General features: G+C 46.7%; 1 protein-coding gene across 2 annotated transcripts in view; it reads right to left on the bottom strand.

The window, feature by feature from the left end:
• ZBTB17 (zinc finger and BTB domain containing 17) overlaps nucleotides 1-19,758 on the bottom strand; it is a 29,215-nt gene extending 9,457 nt beyond the window's left edge. The window contains exons 1-2 of one of the 2 annotated variants that reach the window (XM_045548639.1): nucleotides 19,624-19,758; nucleotides 7,458-7,499 (exon numbers count right to left, since the gene is read on the bottom strand). In XM_045548639.1, coding sequence (XP_045404595.1) covers nucleotides 7,458-7,499; nucleotides 19,624-19,630 — 49 coding nt within the window. In that variant the 5' untranslated portion in view covers nucleotides 19,631-19,758. The remainder of the gene's footprint in view (nucleotides 1-7,457; nucleotides 7,500-19,623) is intronic. The other variant, XM_045548640.1, reaches the window with a different exon arrangement.

Raw genomic sequence — 19,758 nt, 5'->3', positions numbered from 1 at the left:
ATGGCAACAGGACCGACAGCCAGCCCGCTCCCACCACCCCCCTGGCATGCTGGCACGGGGGGTGATGAAGCAGTGCTCCTGCCGGCCCCCAGGATGTGGCGCCCTTCACTCAAGCACACGGTGGGGATCCCTCATCTCTACCTCATCTTCCGGGACTGGCAACAACGTGGGCACTAGTCAAAGCCACTTCCAAGAAAGACCCTAAAATCTCAGAACCACAGAAAATGCAAACAGAACAAGAACAGAGAGCCCATCGAGCCCAGAGTCCTCACTTTAGATGCAGAAAATGAAGCCCCCACATGGCACATGGCTTGCCCAGACACCGAGCTGACTGTCCCACACAAAGTCCTGACCGCAATCAGGCACTTTCCCTGTGACACCTCCAGTTGCCCAGTTTTTATCCTTGACCTCAGGTGTGAGAGCTGGGATGCTCGCCTGATGACCAGCAGCCCGGCTGGACACACAGCCCTGGCCCGTCTCACAAGGAATTCACTGGGGAAGGAAAGTGAGGCCTTGAGGAGCACCTGCAGTGTGAGTCCAGACAGGCCCAACTCGGCAAACGGACAAGGATGGTGTGGGGCCCGACAATGCCCCGCCTCCCTGCCAGTGTCTGCCACACCTTCTGTGGAGATGGAGCCTCTTTCCCTTCTGGTGGGACCTAGATGGGCCCAGTGACAACTCTGCCCACCAGGATGCAGGGACTGCACCTGTTCCAGACCTGGACCTAAAGCAGCCTGAAGATTCCACCCTGGCTCCTTTGCAATCCAGCCGCCACCCTCCCAGGAAGCCCAGGCTCCCCTGTTTGAGAGGGTAACTAACACATGGAGAGGCACATGGAGAAGAGCAGAGGTGCCCAGCTGATGGCACCGAGGTTCTGCATGACAGAGACGCTTGCTGGGACCGCCGGCCCAGCTGCATGCTATCACATGAACAGCTTCAACCAACACCCTGGGGAGCAAACAAATGCCCAGTTAACCCACAAAATTGTGAGAAATACTGAATCACGTGTGGCTTAAGCCACTAAATTCTGGGGTGTTTGCTAACAGCTAGAGAGAACTGAGACAGATGGCGAAACCATGCAGCAAAGGGAATGATTAACCAAAGACTCGGGATGGTGGCGGAGGGCAGTCAGGGCCTTCTAAGGTCCTGGGAGCATTCTACTTCTTCTCTGGATACACCAGACTTACTATTTAAACTAAACGTGTACATTTCATATACTTTGGTATGGAGACAGTTCAAAATTTAATAAAATTTTTAATAAATAAAAAGTGACGTAGAAGTGCCAGACTCAATCGGGTCGTGGCGTGGAACGCATGTGCAAAAATGGGGTCGTTTCCAGCCATGCTCCTGGCTACTCTCGCCAGGGCTGTCCTGAGGCCCATGGCCCTGGGACAGCAGCATGCGGCTCTTTTAGCTCCGGTTTGGTGGAGCTAAAAGGGTTGCGAAGGCTCACGTGGGCGGGATTCAGAAGGGCTGGCTGCTGCTCCACTGCAGATGGGGCTCATGGCACAACTTCCCAGATTTGTTATAGGATTAAATTGAATATTCGTCTTCATTCAGATCAATAAAAATAAAATAAAATAAAATACATAACGTATGTGAAGGCCCTGTACAGTGCTGGGCACATGGTAAATATGCAAAAAACTTCTGTCATTAGGGAGTGCACATGTAGATTACAGGGTCTTTTTTAGGCCAAAGACCTTACCAGATGATTTCTACACACCATTTTATGCTGGGTACCTAGAGTGCATTCAAAAACTATCTGGTGACTTGATCTTGTTAAGAAGTTGTAATCATAACCCATTATTCCTCCTAAATGCAATCTGGAAAAATCCCAGAGCACAATTAGCCTGAAGAGCGGGAGGGCGGAAGGGAGGGGGCACTGAGCAAAAAGCCTCTCAGAGTGATTCTCTGATCAGGGCGGCACTTTGTATCGAACGCCTGTTCCGTTAAGCCCCAAGGGTGCTCCCGGGTGAAGGCTGGAGCGCCCACCCAGGGCACTAAGTGGCCCCACAGAGCAAAGCTCCATGTTACAGTCAAATGGGCACCTGTCAAACATGAAATATTACCCAGGTTATTAGCAAGCACTAAGCTGCAGGCAGGTTTCCAAACTGCCACCAGGGGAGAAACAACTGGCCCACCACCAGGAGACACTGGCCTTTACAAACAGGCCCTGGCTCCCGGGACATCCCGCGCCCAGCCCTGGGCCTCCACGTGAGCACAGCCATCCCACGTCCCGGTATCTTGAGGAACCTGAGGGCAGGTGAGAGATCACCATTTGGCTTCCAGTTGCGCAGCATTCCTGATTTTCTAGAAATACAGGTGGCTCAACATACATAAATAAATCAGGCCCGAGACAGCAGTTCATACCAGGCCAGCCTTGGGAACGTGAAACCTGCCCGACCCCCACCGCCCACCCCGCTTTCAGAACCTGTCCCTTTGACTGCAACACGGCAGAGAAGCAAAGATCAAAGAGACCAGCCCTCCTGTCACTTTCTTCCTTGCCCAGCAAACCCTCTTCTTGTACTAACATTGTTTCTCAAACTTTTACAAGCAATTTCCCCTTCAGATAAACATACAAATCTGACTTAGCTCCTGATACTCCAGATTCTGGTACTTCCTTCCCCACTGGACAGTGCTCACTCCAACCTTGAAAATCACTGCTGTCCTCTACGCAGTCCTACCGGCCAAGGGTCAGTAAGTGTTTTCTGATGTTTGTATTATTAAAAAACAGATTTTTTAAAATCTAAAACAATCTAAATATAAAATGAAAGTATGATACTGACTTTGCTTTTCAAACTATACTACTACCACCATCTCTAAGATTTAGGCACACTTCTGAAGGACCCCACTGCTCTAGGCCTGAGGCTGAGCAGGAAGGCTGGCGGGCCCTGTGGAAGAGCTGTCCAGGGTCCCAGGCAGCCCAGGCCAGTTTAGAGTCCATTATGCTAGTACTTGTTCCAGGGGCTCTTTTTTTTTTTTTTTTTTGAGACAGAGTCTCACTCTGTTGCCCAGGGCTAGAGTGCCATGGCGTCAGCCTAGCTCACAGCAACCTCAGACTCCTGGGCTCAAGCGATCCTCCTGCCTCAGCCTCCCGAGTAGCTGGGACTACAGGCATGCGCCACCATGCCTGGCTAATTTTTTCTATATATATTTTTAGCTGTCCATATAATTTCTTTCTATTTTTAGTAGAGACGGAGTCTCGCTCTTGCTCAGGCTGATCTCGAACTCCTGAGCTCAAAGGATCCACCCGCCTCGGCCTCCCAGAGTGCTAGGATTACAGGCGTGAGCCACCAAGCCCGGACTTCCAGGGGCTCTGAAGGCTCAACACAGGGTAAATTCAGGGACTTCCTACCAAAAAGACAAAATCAGAACATGCACACATAGGACTGGGCAGTGTCTGACCATTCCCCGACTCGCCCCACACCAACCACAAACACTCCCCTAGTGTCCAGGCAGCGGCACACTGACACTGAAATGACACAGTATGTCACCTCCTCTCTCCTACCAGTTTAATAAACTCACGGCCAGGTGGGACTACTGCTTATTTTTTCCCTGGAGCTGCTTATAGCACCTCACCCAGGACCTTGCTCTCAAGTGGTTACAGAACGAGTCGGGGAACAGGCCTAGCAGGGAGCACAGGTCCCTGGCCTTTTTTGAATATGACTAACTCAATGTCAAAATACTCCATAGACACTTATGAAATAACAGTCATACTTTTGGTGCTTGTTAACTGAAAAAATAATAGATGAAAGCCACTATGAAAAAAGGAATTTCCCTTCTGTCAATCACAACAGCATCTATATGTATTTGAGAAATAATTCTATGTATATGGCTGTGAAATTTCCCCAATATAGAGAAAAATCAGTGGGGTGATAGATATAGCAGCACATCTACTCATAATTATTGCATTGCCCTCTAAGGGTGCTCAGCCTAAAAATTAGGAAATATTAATAGGTACAGAGAAAAGACTAATGAATTTCACAGACATCTAATGAGCGCCTACCCTGTGCCTGTCTTAGGTGCTGTGTTACAGCTTTGAGCCTAGTGGGGAGGCCAGGCAATAAATCACTGAGATACGATGGCAGGTATTACACCAAGTGCCGTGGAGACATGAGAGAAAGCTGAGGGGGTAGAGAGGCAGAGGCTACTTAATATTTATAAGAAAGGAGTCAAGGAGGACCTCTGAGGAGATGGCATTTGAGCAAAGACCTGAATGAGGTACGAGAGCCAGCCATGCCACTATAAGCCCAGGGACAACTACAGACACTAGGAGGAGCAGATGCAAAGACCCTGAGATGGGCATGACCTTGGCAAAGGGGCCGGTGTGTCCGGAGAGGAGCAGGTGAGCGGGAGAATGAACAGGGGGGCTGGCAGCAGCAGGGGCCAAGATCACCCAGGGTCTTCGGGGCACATTAGACTGTAGAGTTTCTTCTAAGTACACTGGATGCCTTGGGAGAGTTGAGAGCAGAAGAGTGACACTTTAAAGGACCATCTCGACTGCAGTGCAAGGAGGCAAGCGTGGGGAGAGGAACACCAGTTAGGCTACTGCAGCAAGAGATGGTGGTGGCCTCACCAAGGTGGCGCAGTACAAGGGAGATGTGGTCAGTTTCGGGGTATGTGTGGCCGAGCCAACACCAGTAGCTGATCAAGGAGATGTGGGCTGCAACACAAAGAAAGGAGTCAAGAATGATGCTAAAATTTTTTGGCTCGAGAGACTGGCCTCATGCTGGGGCCATTTGGTGGGGTGAGGAATCACGGTGGCGGAAAAGATTTACTGGGGGAATCAGAGTTGCATTCTGGCCAATAACCTCGAGATATCAGCTTGTAGAGATGGTGATTAAAGGCACAATACAGAATGAGGTACCTGCGGGAGTGGATATTGGACAAGGAGGGCACGAGACCAATGGATTCAGAATCCCAGCTCCAGCACTTGCAGGGTGACCACAGACAGGTTTCTCTGCGTTTTAGATTGCTCACCCATAAAATAGGAAAACGCCATAAACACGACGATTGTGAGGATTAGGTTAAGTTAAACAGCACATAGGAAGTATTGCCCAAATATCGGCAAAAGTAGAATTAGATATTACTTCTCTAACACAGGTCTAACAGGTCATAGTTAAAACAAAAGGGAAAATGATGAATAACTAAAACAAAAACAGGGCTGGGTGCAGTGGCTCACAGCTGTAATCTTAGCAAGCACTTTAAGGGGCCAAGGCAGGAGGATTGCTTGAGTCCAGGGGTTCAAGACCAGCATGGGCAACATAGTGAGACTCCGTCTCTACAAAAAAATTTTAAAAATTAGCCAGGTGTGGTGATGCCCATCTATAGTCCCAGTTACTTGGGAGGCTGAGCCAGGAGGACACCTTGAGCCCAGGAGTTTGAGGTTGCTGTAAGCTATGATGATGCCACTGTACTGTAGCTTGGGTGACAGAGCAAGGCTCTGTCTTAAAAAACAAAAACAAAACCAGATTATCCCAAGTGTACTCCCTTTACCAGAGAAGCACGGGGCTCCTCTCCAACAGCAGGAGGTCCAAGCCTTGGGAAGGCAGTTGGTAGAATGTAAAGGAGCCACAGCCTGGTCCAATGTGACAAAAAAGCACACAGGTATTATTTCTACCTGGCTTCAAGCTTCTGCTGTCAGGCTTTTGTTATTGTGCAACTTAGGGCAGAAAGCCAGGAAGGGCACCCACTCAAGTTCAATATGGGCCGGGCGCCGTGGCTCACGCCTGTAATCCTAGGCTGAGGTGGGTAGATCATTTGAGCTCAGAAGTTTGAGACCAGCCTGAGCAAGAGCGAGACCCCGTCTCTACTAAAAATAGAAAGAAATTATCTGGACAACTAAAAATATATATAGAAAAAAATTAGCCAGGCATGGTGGCGCATGCCTGTAGTCCCAGCTACTCGGGAGACTGAGGCAGAAGGATCACTTGAGCCCAGGAGTTTGAGGTTGCTGTGAGCTGGGCTGACACCACGGCACTCTAGCCCGGGCAACAGAGTGAGACTCCGTCTTTAAATAAAAAAAAAAAAAGTTCAATATGGATGGATTCGGGGGTCCAATCTCTGTATCTGGTGGGCTGAGGAGTTAGTGTAGTAGACATTTACTTCAAAGTCAACTGCAGAGCACTACCTGGTGCCAGAGCACTACCTGGTACCAGGTGCCCTGCTGGCAGCTGGCAGCTCCACAGGGAATAAGGCCAGGTGTGAGCCCCACCCTTGGGGACCTTCACCAGGGAAGACAATCTGATGAGTGCTGAAAGGGTGCTGCCCTTTCTAAAAAGACACACAAAGGCAAGAGCAACGTCAGGCAGAAGACAGCAAAGGGGTGAAGGGCTGGGGGACTAAGTGGAGGGGGAGGGCCTCAGCACCACAGGGGAAGGAGTGAGTGGAGAAGGTGGTGCACGGGGGCAGCTGGAGGGCCAGGCTGGGGCCAGGAGCAGGGCAGGGACCACCACACCAGGACTCAGTGACGTCCTCCACAGTCAGAGCCATGCTGGGGTTTTAAAGGGGGAGAGTAGAAGCACAAAAACAAGTTAGGAAGTCCCACTGCGTTGGACCTTTAGGATGGGGAAAAATGGGCCAATGTCACCCCTAGGTGGCCCCGGGAGGGTTTAGCTGGGGCCCAGATTCCAACACACACTTACAGGGATCTTTCTGAGCAGCCTGTGCAAGTGCCCTCCCACTAACTACAAAATCCTTTGAAAGTTTTTAATACCTCCTCTTGGAGTAGCTCAAGGTCCCTTAACAACATTTCATACTGACCCTTCCTAGTAGAAGCTGGGCTGGTCTGTTCGTCCAAAACCATAAACCCAAGCTGATCTCTTACTTAAATTTAAAACAAAATATCCACATCTCTGAAGGGTATAGACAAAACTGGAAACAGAAAGCCCCTCAGAGGAGCTGGGGAAGGACTTTTCACTACAGATCCTTCTTATATTTGTTTTTTTTTTTTTTTTGCCACTTGTAAATATTATCTATTAAAAAATTAAAACTGAGAAAGTTAAAAAAAGGATGGAGGAAAGGAAAGAACAAAAGAAGGAAGAAGGGAAAGAAGGAAGGAGAGAAGGGAGGAAGGAAGGAAGGAGGGGGGAAATAAATACCCACTAAGTCAGATCTGAGTCCTTTGTTTCTACCATATAATCTTTAAGACATTTTCTATAAGACCTGGTGACTGGAAACTTCTCAAAGGAAAAAATTTCTCATAAGGGAAATGGAAAATTATGGTAATTTGCACAGAGAGAATATATCACTCAGGGAAAGATTACGAACACAAATTTCTTAAGGGGCTCTCCCCAGCACAGCAGTTGGTGTCCTCGTTTTCAGACACAGATGAAGCCCTCGGACGCTGTCTCCCAGGGAGGCCACCACACAATTCTGCACCCACTCGCCAGGAGTTTACTAGCTCCCTGGACCCACTTAAAACCTCCTGCCTTGTCCGGCCAAAGCTAGTTAAGTACCTCGGGCAGGAGTACTGCAATCTTGGCACCTCAATTTCCTGTCTGTAAAATGGAGATGATGAAAGTTCCCATGTCATAAAGCTGCTGTTGGCCATCATCATCCTTAGTATCACATTTAAACCCGTGCCAGCAATGTTGGTAAATTATAGGGAAAAAAAGGGAGCCTCATGCTCTGTTCCTTGTCCTATCTTCTAAAAATGGACATAAAAATTGCATCAGTAAGCCAGGCACCCATCACAGATGAAGTTTCAACCTGAAAAACAAAACCAGGAAAGGCCCACACACTGCAATGCTTACTCCACTCCACTGTAACCAGAACAAAGGGCAAAAATGCTGAATACTTGATGGCAAATGCCATCTTCTTTCTACAAAGGACACAATGACTCTGGAGGACCAAAGAGGCTTTCATTAAGAAAGAAGATAGAACATGACAATTGCAAAGGAAGGAGTAGTTGTCTTGTGATACTACTGAAAATCAAGAATCCAAAAGAAAAAGGTAGGTTAAATATAAATTGGAAATGGATGTCCTTGGACTTCAACGTAGCACAGGCTCCTCACGTGTGCCTGTTTCTAGGTGTGTATCCTCATTAGGATTAGGTGACTGTTAAGGTCCCTTCTAGTGTTAGGATTTAACAAATTTTTTTTTTTTTTTTGAGACAAGAGTCTCACTCTGTTGCCTGGACTAGAGTGCCGTGGCGTCAGCCTCGCTCACAGCAACCTCAAACTCCTGGGCTCAAGCAATCCTACTGCCTCAGCCTCCCAAGTAGCTGGGACTACAGGCATGTGCCACCATGCCTGGCTAATTTTTTCTATATATTTTTAGTTGTCCAGATAATTTCTTTCTATTTTTTAGTAGAGATGGGGGTCTCGCTCTTGCTCAGGCTGGTCTCAAACTCCTGACCTCGAGTGATCCTCCCGCCTCAGCCTCCCAGAGTGCTAGGATTACAGGCATGAGCCACCGAGCCCAGCCCCGGCTAATTTTTTCTATATATTTTTAGTCATCCAGCTAATTTCTTTCTATTTTTTTTTTAGTAGAGACAAGGTCTCACTCTTGCTCAGGTTGGTCTCGAACTCTTGAGCTCAAACGATCCGCCCACCTGAGCCTCCCAGAGTGCTAGGATTACAGGCGTGAGCAACCACGCCTGGCAGATTTAACAAATGTTGAATAAATGAATGGATGATTTCATTAACGAGACTGCTAGATTACAAATGCATGCACTCAAAGTATAAAACATACAGAGCAAATGACAATAAAAATGAGATGTTGGCCAGGTGAGGTGGCTCACACCTTTAATCCCAGCACTTTGGGAGGCCAGAAGTTGGAGACCAGCCTGGGCAACATAGTGAGACCTTGTTTCTACAAAATTTTTTTTGAAAAGTTAGCCATGCGTTGTGGTACACGCCTGTAGTCCCAGCTACTCTGGAGGCTGAGGTGGAGGATCACTTGAGCCCAGGAGTTTAAGGTTGTAGTGAGCTATGATTGTGGCACTGCACTCCCGCCTGGGTGACAGAGTGAGACCCTGTCCTCCCCTCGCCCCCCAAAAAAGAGAGAGATTTACCTACCTAGCATTTGGCAGATCTTTTTTCATTTAAACTTTCCCTATAGTATCATCTTTAAGATTTCTAACTACGAACATACAGGACAATGAACATCAACTATGAAATATATATGGCAGAAGTCAACATCAAATTTTATATTTACTATAACAAGTAGGATTAAACTTAAGTTAACATTTTATGAAACTTTATTGGGAAAAACTAAATGAGTCAGAGGCTATTTTAGAGGAATATTCTGGGGATCTCAAAACCTTAAATGAGGCTTGCATAAAAAGTGGTCAAGAACTCAATGTCTCAATTTCTGTAATTTTTAAAAACTGCTGGGCTCCTCAAATCCAGATGCTGAAGGGCTGCTCCCCAACACGAGAGTTTTTAGACAGCAGCCTTGTGAGGATTAGGAGAGGCTCAGGGCCCCGGCACTTGTCCTTCAACAAACAGAGCTGTGGACCTCTGGCCCCTCCAATCCCCAGCACCTGTAGCAGCAGTGAATCAGCAAAGCTGCTCGGAAGCTAAGCCTCGAAAAGGATGACTTGCGACCCTGGCAGTTTTTCAGCCAGCCACTTTGAAGTGTAAGCTTCTGAGAGCAACTTGGAAACCACCCCCAAGTGCTGCGTGGCTCCCGGTCCTAGGACAGGAAGCCTGGGCAGGCAGGGGCGTGGCGGAGATGAAGACAGGGCTAGCAGGGGCCTAGTGGAGACAGGTGCCTAGGGGAACCCTACATAACTGTGGGAAAGACTGGTCAGAAATCTAAATGTTCTGATTCATTTACATTTCTACCCTTCTCTACTTCCCAAATGCAAATATAAACCTGGGGAGAATATTTATAGCCCGTATGATAAATAAGGGGTAATAGTGTGATACAAAAGGCTCTTAAACATTAATCAGCCAGGAAAACTTATGTCCACACAAAAGCTTGCACACAAATGTTCATGGCAACATTATTCGCAATGGCTAAAAGGTGGAAACAACCCAAATGCCCAAATAATAAATGGATTAAAAACAAAACATGGGATGTCCATGTAGTGAACTATTACTTGACAATAAAAAAGTACTGATACATGCTACGTGAATGAACCTTGAAATTATAATGCTAAGTGAAAGAAGACATTCACAAAAGACCAAGTTACGTGATCCTATTTACATAAAGTGCCCAGAAGAGGCAAATTCATAAAGACAGAAAGTAGATGAGTGGTCGTTTACGGTGGGGGGGGGGGGAGGTAAATGAGGGGTGACTGATAATGGGTGTGGGGCTTCTTTGCAGGATAACAAAACTGTTCTGAAATTAGATAGTGGTGACGGTTGCACAACTTTGTGAATATACTGAAAGCCATCGAACTGTACACTTCAAGGCGGTGAATTGTATGGTATATGAATTTTATCTCAAGCTATTCTTAAAAATTAATCAACAAGTCAAAGATAGTGGGGCACAGTGGCTCACGCCTGTAATCCCAACAATTCAGGAGGCTGAGGTGGGAGTTTGAGACCAGCCTGGGCAACACAGTGAAACCTCATCTCTAAAAATAAAATTAAAAACTAAAAGTTAACATTACTAAGTCTTAGTTCTAATATTCAGAGTTTGCTGATGCTAGATGAAATAAAAAATTAAAACTATGAAATGTCTCAATTTTGGAAGCATGGCACACCTGGTACACTGGCCAACTCTCTCACTGCTAATAGCTACAAAGGCTGAAGAAAAGTTATAAGACATCTCTTAAAATGTATCAAAGAACTGACAGGTCAGTAAGCAATACTAAGAGATCAAATGAAAACTAGGCAAGGGCTGGAATCCACACAGCAAGTGGAGCTTCCAGGTTGGGTATCAAGGGTATTTGCAGAACTGAGCAAGCTTGAGCTCCCCTATCCCATCCCATCACAGGACCTCAGCGGACAGAAGACTACACAGAAAACTGCCTATATCCAACCTTGGCGCTGAAAATCTTCCCTGAGAATGTGGAACCAGTGTGCAGCCCAAATTCTCACATAATATCAGATACACTTCTGGAGGATGAAAAGTGATCCGAGAAGGAAAGTGAGTAAATTTAAACAAACACTGAACTAATGATGTCTTGTTAAAGTTTAACAAGAACTGAAATACACACCTGCAGGATAAAAGTGGAGGGTGGGAGTGATAGGAATTAAAGTGTTCTAAGGCCAGTTAACTGAGAGTAAGGTGTAAAGACCCTGACTAAATTTAGACTGTGACAAGTTATGCAAATTGAAAGTTTTACCATGTTCATGGATCAGAAGACTCATTATCATAAAAATGTCAACTTACTCAAACTGATACATAATAAATTGAAAGTAATTCTAATAAAACATCCAATAATTTTTATGGCATCTGACAAACATGATCTAAAACAAAGATGGAAGAGCAAAGGGCCAAGGCATTACCAGACACCAAGAGTGGTTCTAAAATCATAGTAATTCAGTCAAGGTTGTATTTGCACAGAGATAAAGAACAAATAGTAAAGAGCCCACAAATAGACCTACACATTTGTGGACACTTGATATATGCTTATGATTACTGGTGACATTATAGATCCACATGAAAAGAGTGTATGTTTTTAATAAATGGTACTGGGACAATTTGGTACACTTACAGAAAAAAGAAACAGGGGTCAGGCATGGTGGCTCACACCTGTAATCCTAGCACTTTGGGAGGCCAAGGCGGGAGGATTGTTTGAGGCCAGGAGTTGGAGGCAGCAGTGAGCTATGATGAAGCCACTGGTCTCTAGCCCCCCATCTCACACCACACACAAAAATAATTATAAATGGAGTAAAGACCTCACAGTAAAAGCAAAATAATAAAATGTTTGGAAGACTATATATATAGGGGAATATCTTTATAAACTTGAAAAGTAGGGAGGAAGTTCTGAAAAAGAAACAAAGTGCTAGCCATAAAAGAAAAAATTGATAAATTACATTAAAATTAAGAATTTCTGTTCATTAAAAAAAAACACAAAAAAACCCTCAAGTGAAAAGACAAGCCACAAACTGGAAGTGGACAGTTACGACATATATAACTGACAAAGGATTAGTACCCAAAATAAGAAAAAGCTACAAACAAAAAGTCTAAAGACAACCCAATAAAAAATGAGCAAAAGATTAAGTGAGTGTTTCGGAGAAGCTGAAATCTGAATGATCAATAAGTATATGAAAAAATGTTTAACTCACTAATAATCAGGAAAATGCAAATCTAAAACACAGGAGATACCATTGTACTGGTAAATGGTGCAGTACAAATTAGTAAAAATATTTTAAAGTTTGATAATACCATTGTTAAGGGATGTAAAGCAAACAGAATTGTTGAATTGGGGAAATGGTTTTGGAAGCAATTTCCATTATTTGGCCAAATTGGTGATGCACATATCCCATGATTCATTCCACTCCTAGCTATAGACCCTGTCCACATGTGTCCCAGGAACGTGCACAGCAGCACCGTTTGTCTCAGCAAAATACTGGAAACCACCCAAATGTCCACCAACAATAGAAAGGATAAATAAATTCTTAGACAATGGAACATTATTCATCAATGAAAATGAAATACAACCCTATCCAACATGGATTAATCTCAAGAACATATAAACAAAAAATTTAAGTCACTGAAAAAATATACAGCAATATTAAGTTCAAAAACGTGCAAGATTAAACAAATTATTAAGCAATACAAACACGTGGTAAAACTATAAAGAAAAGCAAGAGAATGATAAAAGCAAAACTCAGGGATGACCTGGGGGAAGGGTGGGACAGGATGAGGACAGGAACACAGGGGACACCAAAGCTAAGGTTCCTTTTCATAAATGGGCCAATGGCTACGTGGGTGGGTCCTTGAATCCTCTTTTTTTTTTTTTAAAGACAGAGTCTCGCTCTGTCTCAAGGGTAGGGTACAGTAGTGTCATCATAGCTCACAGTAACCTCAAACTCCTGGGCTCAAGCAATCTTCCTGCCTCAGCCTCCCGAGTAGCTGGCACTACAGGGGTGTGCCACAACTCCCAGCTAATTTTTCTATTTTTAGTAGAGACGGGGTCTCGCTCTTGCTCAGGCTGGTCTTCAACTCCAACTCCTGAGCTCAAGGGATCCGCCTGCCTTGGCCTCCCAGAGTGCTGGGATTACAGGTGTGAGCCACCGCACCTGGCCTGACCAGCTCTGGATCCTCATTCTTTATATTAAACATGTTCTTTTGTACCTACTTGATAGTTAACAGAAATAACTTATAAAATCAATGTTCTTTCTTACTTGAACCAAAGTTGCAAAGCATTAGTTTGCCTTGGGCAACTGACTGGGCTACGGTAACCACGGCAGTTGGGGGCTGGGGAAAACCCCTGAGAGAGGCCCAGTGGCCCTGAGACTACCGAAATGAGAAGTACTTCACTCTGAGCCATGGCTTCTGAGCTATAGAGACACAGCTTCCCACGGGGCAGGTCACAAAACCAGAGTGGAGCCTTTCAAATGGGACAGGAAGGTGACTGCTTAGATTAATAGTTCCAGTATAGGAAGTGGTGCTGGGGTGGCGGAGGGGTGGAGAACAGAGTCAACTGCCAGACCTTTTAAGACCAGAAGCTGAGGACGTTTTGATGTTACAATGAACCGACCCTGCCTGCTTCTGGCCTGCTCTGCACTCTCAGCTGGAATTCCCACCTCTGAGCCTCTGTCCACGCTGCTGTTTAGACATGAGTGAGCAACTCTCAGTTCTAACCATGGCCTTTGCTTGCTTCCTTCCTTTGAAGCCCAAGCCCTAAGAACCATCTCTCTCCAATTTATAACAAGCACATTTGAATCCAAGAGTCCAAGCCTTGGTTTTATACATGTACCTGTGCTGATTACATGACTGAGGTCAACCGTAATTCGCCCTGGGACTAATCAAGCTGCTGATGTCCACAAGGAGCTCCAAGTGCCAGGCACACATGCTGACACTCCACGCACATACTCAGCAAGTGCTGAATCACTTCATGCCATACACTTACTCTTAGACCTCTGTTATTTCAATCATTTAAAACTTGGGGCCAGCAAAAGAAGTAGATTACGATCTCTAGGACAATATGCTTTGAGCACAAAACATATTTGGAGTGATTTGTTTTCTCTGAGGTTGGGGTCCCTCTGTGCTGTAATGTCCAATACCCAACAACGTGTCACCCTGCCAGACACCACATCTGCATACCTGCGTGCCACCCACACAGGCACCGTCCATGGAGGAATTCTAGGACAAGAAAGAATGGGCCACCTAGTCTTTTTCCAGGTAAACAGAACTCTGAAGCTCTACCTACAGAGCTGCCCTTTCAGTGTTCAAAATGGTGCCCAGGCCAAGCACTTGAAAAGCCTGTGCACATTTGTGTATGTGCAAACTCAAGCCATTTGACTTTCTTAAAAAATGGTCTTCCTTGTATATGTGGACAAACACACGTATGCACAGAATGGCTCTGGGAGGGCACACAGATACTACTGAGTCACCTGGGAGGCGGGGAGGGACTTATTTTCCATAGTACATCCTTTAGAACCTCGTGATTTTTCTACTTTGTAAAGAAATTAAGATGGAAATCAAAAGATTCTTCAAACTAAATGACAAAGGGGACACTAGTTATCAAAATCTGTGGGATTCAGCAAAAGAGTCATAAGAGGAAAATTCATAGCCATAAATGCCCACATCCAAAAGACAAAAAGATCGCAAATCAACAATCTAATGAATTGTCTCAAGGAAATGGAAAAGGAAGACCAAACCACTGCCCAACCCAGCAGAAGAAAAGAAATAACTAAAGTCAAGCAGAACGAAATGATTTTTCTACCTTGTGTATGTGTTCCTATTCCAAACACTGTTTTCTTCCTCAACTCCACACATTTTCTTTCTCGACTCTCTCAAGGGTCCTCTTCTCCTAATTAGCATATTAATAATACTAATTGCCAATTATGGAGTCAGGGACTCAACTAAGCACTTTATATGCATTACCTCATTAATAATTCCACCCAATAAAGTTATATGCGAGGTAACCATTAGCCCCATTTCACCACTGAGGAAACTGAGGCTTACAGAGGTCAAGTACTTTGCCCAAAGACTAATACCACATGTCTTATGGCTAGTAAGTCTAAGAACCAGATTATCAGCCCAGCCATCTCTGGCTTAGTTCACGTTTCTAACTGCTACCCTATTTTTTTTTTTTTTTTTTTTGAGACAGAGTCTCGCTCTGTTGCCCGGGCTAGAGTGAGTGCCGTGGCGTCAACCTTGCTCACAGCAACCTCAAACTCCTGGGCTTAAGCAATCCTACTGCCTCAGCCTCCCGAGTAGCTGGGACTACAGGCATGCGCCACCATGCCCGGCTAATTTTTTTGTATATATATTTTAGTTGGCCAGATAATTTCTTTCTATTTTTAGTAGAGACGGGGTCTCGCTCTTGCTCAGGCTGATCTCGAACTCCTGACCTTGAGCGATCCACTCGCCTCGGCCTCCCAGAGTGCTAGGATTATAGGCGTGAGCCACCGCGCCCAGGCTAACTGCTACCCTATTTTGCAGAGGTTCGTAACTAGGGATAATTTTGCCCCAGGAGGCATTTGGCAATGTATGGAGACATTTTTGGTCGTCTCGGCTGTACTACAGACATCTATGGGTAAAGATCAGGGATGCTACAGGACAACCCCCCACAACGAAGACTCATCCAACCCCAAATATCAATAATGCTATACTGGAACAAGACAAAAAGACAGAGAAATCATCTTCCGACCAAAACCCTCATAGTTTAGGTCAGAGTTCACCATGTCTGTGTCTCATATTACAGCCAGAAACCCAGTAAACTATCAGCATGCCCAGTGCCTTATCACACCAGAGTTCTCTCCAGCCCCAGTGGCCAGTTCCTCTTCAGCCAATCAAGGCTGATCAGCCACTCATCCAACATTTACTGAGCACCAGATGTGTGCCAAGAAGTGAGCTACACAGTAGGAATATCAGGATAAATAAGACCCTGCCCCTGCATCCAAGATGCTGATGGTCTAACAGGGAAACAGGCAAGGAAACCTTCAACTATAATTGAGATGAAAATGTATGAATAGAGATCAGAGGCTGAGTGCAGTAGCTCACACTTGTAATCCTAGCACTCTGGGAAGCCAAAGCGGGAGAACTGCTTGAGGTCAAGAGTTCAAGACCAGCTGAGCAAGAGTGAGACCCCGTCCCTACAAAAAGTAGAAAAATTAGCCAGGTGTGGTGGCACATGTCTGTAGTCCCAGCTACTCAGGAGGCTGAGGCAGGAGGATTTGTTGAACCCAGGAGTCTGAGGTTGCAGTGAGCTGTGATCATGCCACTACACTCTAGCTGGGGTGACAGAGCGAGACCCTGTCTCAGAAAAACAAAAAACAAAACAGAAAATAGAGATCAGAATGAGATGCTAAGAGGAGGGGCTCCAAACTCAGCTGGGTTGGGAGGCTGGGTAAGGCTCAGAAAATGCTTCCCAGAAGCATCTGAACTTGAAGGAATTAAACAGTCAGAGAGAATTCTCTCCTTCTCAAAAGACCCCTCACCAGAGCATACGCCTCTCTCAGGGCATGGTCTCTGAGAATCCAAAGTTAAATGACTTTAATGAGAAAGCTTGGGGGAACTCCTGAGGAAACAGGGAGGGCATAGAGCAGTCTCTGACTCTCCAGGTACAAGTTGGCTGGTCCCTGCTTCAGAAGGACGGCAACCTGGCTCCCCCAAAGGTCCAGGCCTTCTTCAACTGCAATTTTAACTGGCCTCTTTGGCTCCAAACCACCCTGCACCTTGCAGCAGGAGGTAAGTAACATTTAATAAGTGCCCACGACACAGCAGATCCTGTGGATTACCTGCCTGACCTCATGTAATTCTCAAAACAATTCCACAAGGTAGATGTTATCCCTGTATTACAGATGGGGAAACGGAGGCTCAGTGATGAAATAACTGGCCCTCAGGACAAAGAGCCACTAAACAAGGGAACAAGGACTCACACTTGACTCCAGAGTCCTCGCTGCCTCTCTCTATCTGAGGGGAACTTCATAGTTATCAATCCAAACCGTGCCATTCACTCTGTCTTCACCACCTCAGTGAGGCCTCCCACCATCAGTCAGTCTCCCTCTGAGACCACACGCTCTTGACCAGACCTGCGGTATTTCTTACACTGCACTGTGAGTACCCACACGACCAGCCTCACCTTGGTCCCGGGATCCAGTCTTACACATGTCCCTATCCCCAGCACCTAGCAGTGTCTGACACACTAGGCACAGAAAACGCTGAATGCACGAACAAGTCTGGACTCCCCGGGCTCCACCACCACAAACCTACCCACAGCCAGAGCAGCCTGCCTTGGGAAGACAGCCCGGGCAATACACCCTGTCTTTTTCACAAGTTCGGTGGACTTCCCCTCAGGCTGGGATCACGCCCCAAGTCAGTAATCCAGTCACACTGAGGACAGAGGAGGTTCTCTCAACTGGAACAGTCACGATTTGTTCTTTGCTTTTTATACACCACGTGTAGTAGCTGGCTTATGTTTGAGGACCATGTTGTACAAAAATGTGTTTCTTTAAACATTAGAACCTTAGAATAAATGTGCATGTGCTCCCTGCTCTCTTTCCCTTTTTGCTAGTCAGAGTTCATATGTGATGGCAGGAGCTGGAGCAGCCAGTTTGGACCACGGTTTGGACCATGAAATGGAAGCCTAGATTTGAGCAAGGAAAGCCACATGAACAAAGGAATCCTGCTTTCAGATGATCTCTCACAACAGAGCAAGCTGCTCCACCAGCTCTGGGCTGCATACTTCCAGAATGTTAAGGAGCCAGAAATAAACTTCTGTTTCAGCCACTGTATTTTGGGATTGCTTTGTTGGAGCACTTTAGGGTATACCTAATTAAAACAAGGTGTGAGGCCGGGCACGGTGGCTCATGCCTGTAATCCTAGCACTCTGGGAGGCTGAAGCGGGCAGATCCTTTGAGCTCAGGAGTTCGAGACCAGCCTGAGCAAGAGTGAGACCCCCATCTCTACTAAAAAATAGAAAGAGATTAGCTGGACAACTAAAAATATATAGAAAAAATTAGCCAAGCATGGTGGTGCATCTGTAGTCCCAGCTACTCGGGAGGCTGAGGCAGGAGGATGGCTTGAGCCCAGGATTTTGAGGTTGCAGTGAGCTATGATGATGCCAGGGCACTCTAGCCCAGGCAAGAGTGAGACTCTGTCTCAAAAAAATAAAATAAAACTGGGGTAATCTTGACTCCTCCCTGCCCCTAGCTCCCTCATCAAAGTAATCACCATGTTTTGTCAATTCTACCTCCACAACCAACGCTTCCCACCCTCTGCCTCTAACCTAATTCAAAGCCACCCTCAATTCTCATCTGGATTATTCTAGCAGCCTCCTAATTGGCCTCCAGGCTCAGTACCTTTGATACATTCTTCACATAGCCAGAGTGATCTTTCTAATTCACAAATCTGATTTTTAAATGGCTTCCCATTAACCTAAAATGTAAAATCCTTAAGTAGGTTTACAAGGTCCCCTAAGACCAGACTACAGCCTGTTTCTTTAGCCTTATATCTCTCCTGCCACCGCCCCCTAGACTTGAGCTTTCTCACAAACTACTCCTCCAACTGAGAATATTCCCCTTCTCCTGCCTCACTCCCCCCTAAGCTTCCTTTAGGTGTCAGCTTTCTGGGGGCAGAACCTCCCTGGATTCACCTTGACTGAGTGAAGTGCCTCTACTCCGTGCTCCCAGAGCAAGGAGTGCATTTCTTCCATCATAGCAGTATCAGAATTGCTCATTTATCTGTATGTCTCCCACATGAGGCTCTGAGCTCTGGGTGATTATGATGATACGAATAACAGCAGCAGCAAACACTTAACAGCATTTACTTTGAGTCAGTAATTGTTTCAAGCACTTTACACCTATTACCTCATTTAACCTTTCTTACTATCTTACAAAGCAGATTTCATCATGTGTGCTTTAAGGATGAGGAAACCAAGGCAGAGAGAAAGGGCCAAAAGTGCCTAAGGACACAGCAGAGTGGGGATTCGAACCCCGCCACCTCGCTTCATGGTTCCCTCACACTCCTAACCACTACTTCAGGATCGAGTCTACCTGGATCGCTTGCTCTAGCCTCAGAACCTATTGGGTGCTGAGCCACCGTCTGTAGAACAAATGAATGAACGAAATAATTTTCTAGAGGGCCACTGCTGGCCTCCCACTCCGCCAGCACCTCCTAGGCCCTGGCAGACCTGTGCTCTCCCGCCCCGGCCGGCTGACGTGAGTGGCCCCGGCACTTCGCTCCCTCACGGCAGCAGAACGCCCACCCGCCGCGGCGCGCGGGGTCAAGGGGCGGTGACAGCCAGGCGGCGGGGGCGGAGATGCTACCAGCTGGGATGTCACCCAGCCCGGGAGGCGATTCCAGCCCCCTGGCCCAGGCGGGCGCTTCAGCCGCACACTCCTCGCCCTCTCGCCCGGAGATGCCCCCAGCCCAGCTGCCCCACAGACTCCTGCCCCGTGGCGTCCCCTCAGCCTGGGTTCGCGTCCCATTCCACTTCCCTCCCCTCCCCCACACAACCGTCCTCAGCGTTCCGCCGCGCCCCATCCTCCGCCGCCTGCGTCCCGACTCCTGGGACTCCCCCGGCCCCGGACACTTGCTGATCCTTACCTGCCATGTCCTGGACCCCACCGCAAAGGGAGGTGCATCACGGCCGCGAGAAGGCCGGGGACGGCACTCCAGAGCAGACAAAGGGCGCCGCCATGTTAGAGGCGGGCGGAACCGACCTCGCTGGCTTCCCGGCTG

This window comes from Lemur catta, chromosome 3 (assembly GCF_020740605.2).
Source record: "Lemur catta isolate mLemCat1 chromosome 3, mLemCat1.pri, whole genome shotgun sequence".
Taxonomy (NCBI): Eukaryota; Metazoa; Chordata; class Mammalia; order Primates; family Lemuridae; genus Lemur; species Lemur catta.
The sequence above is the reverse complement of the archived record's forward strand: the minus strand, read 5'-3'. Positions and strand labels throughout refer to the sequence as shown.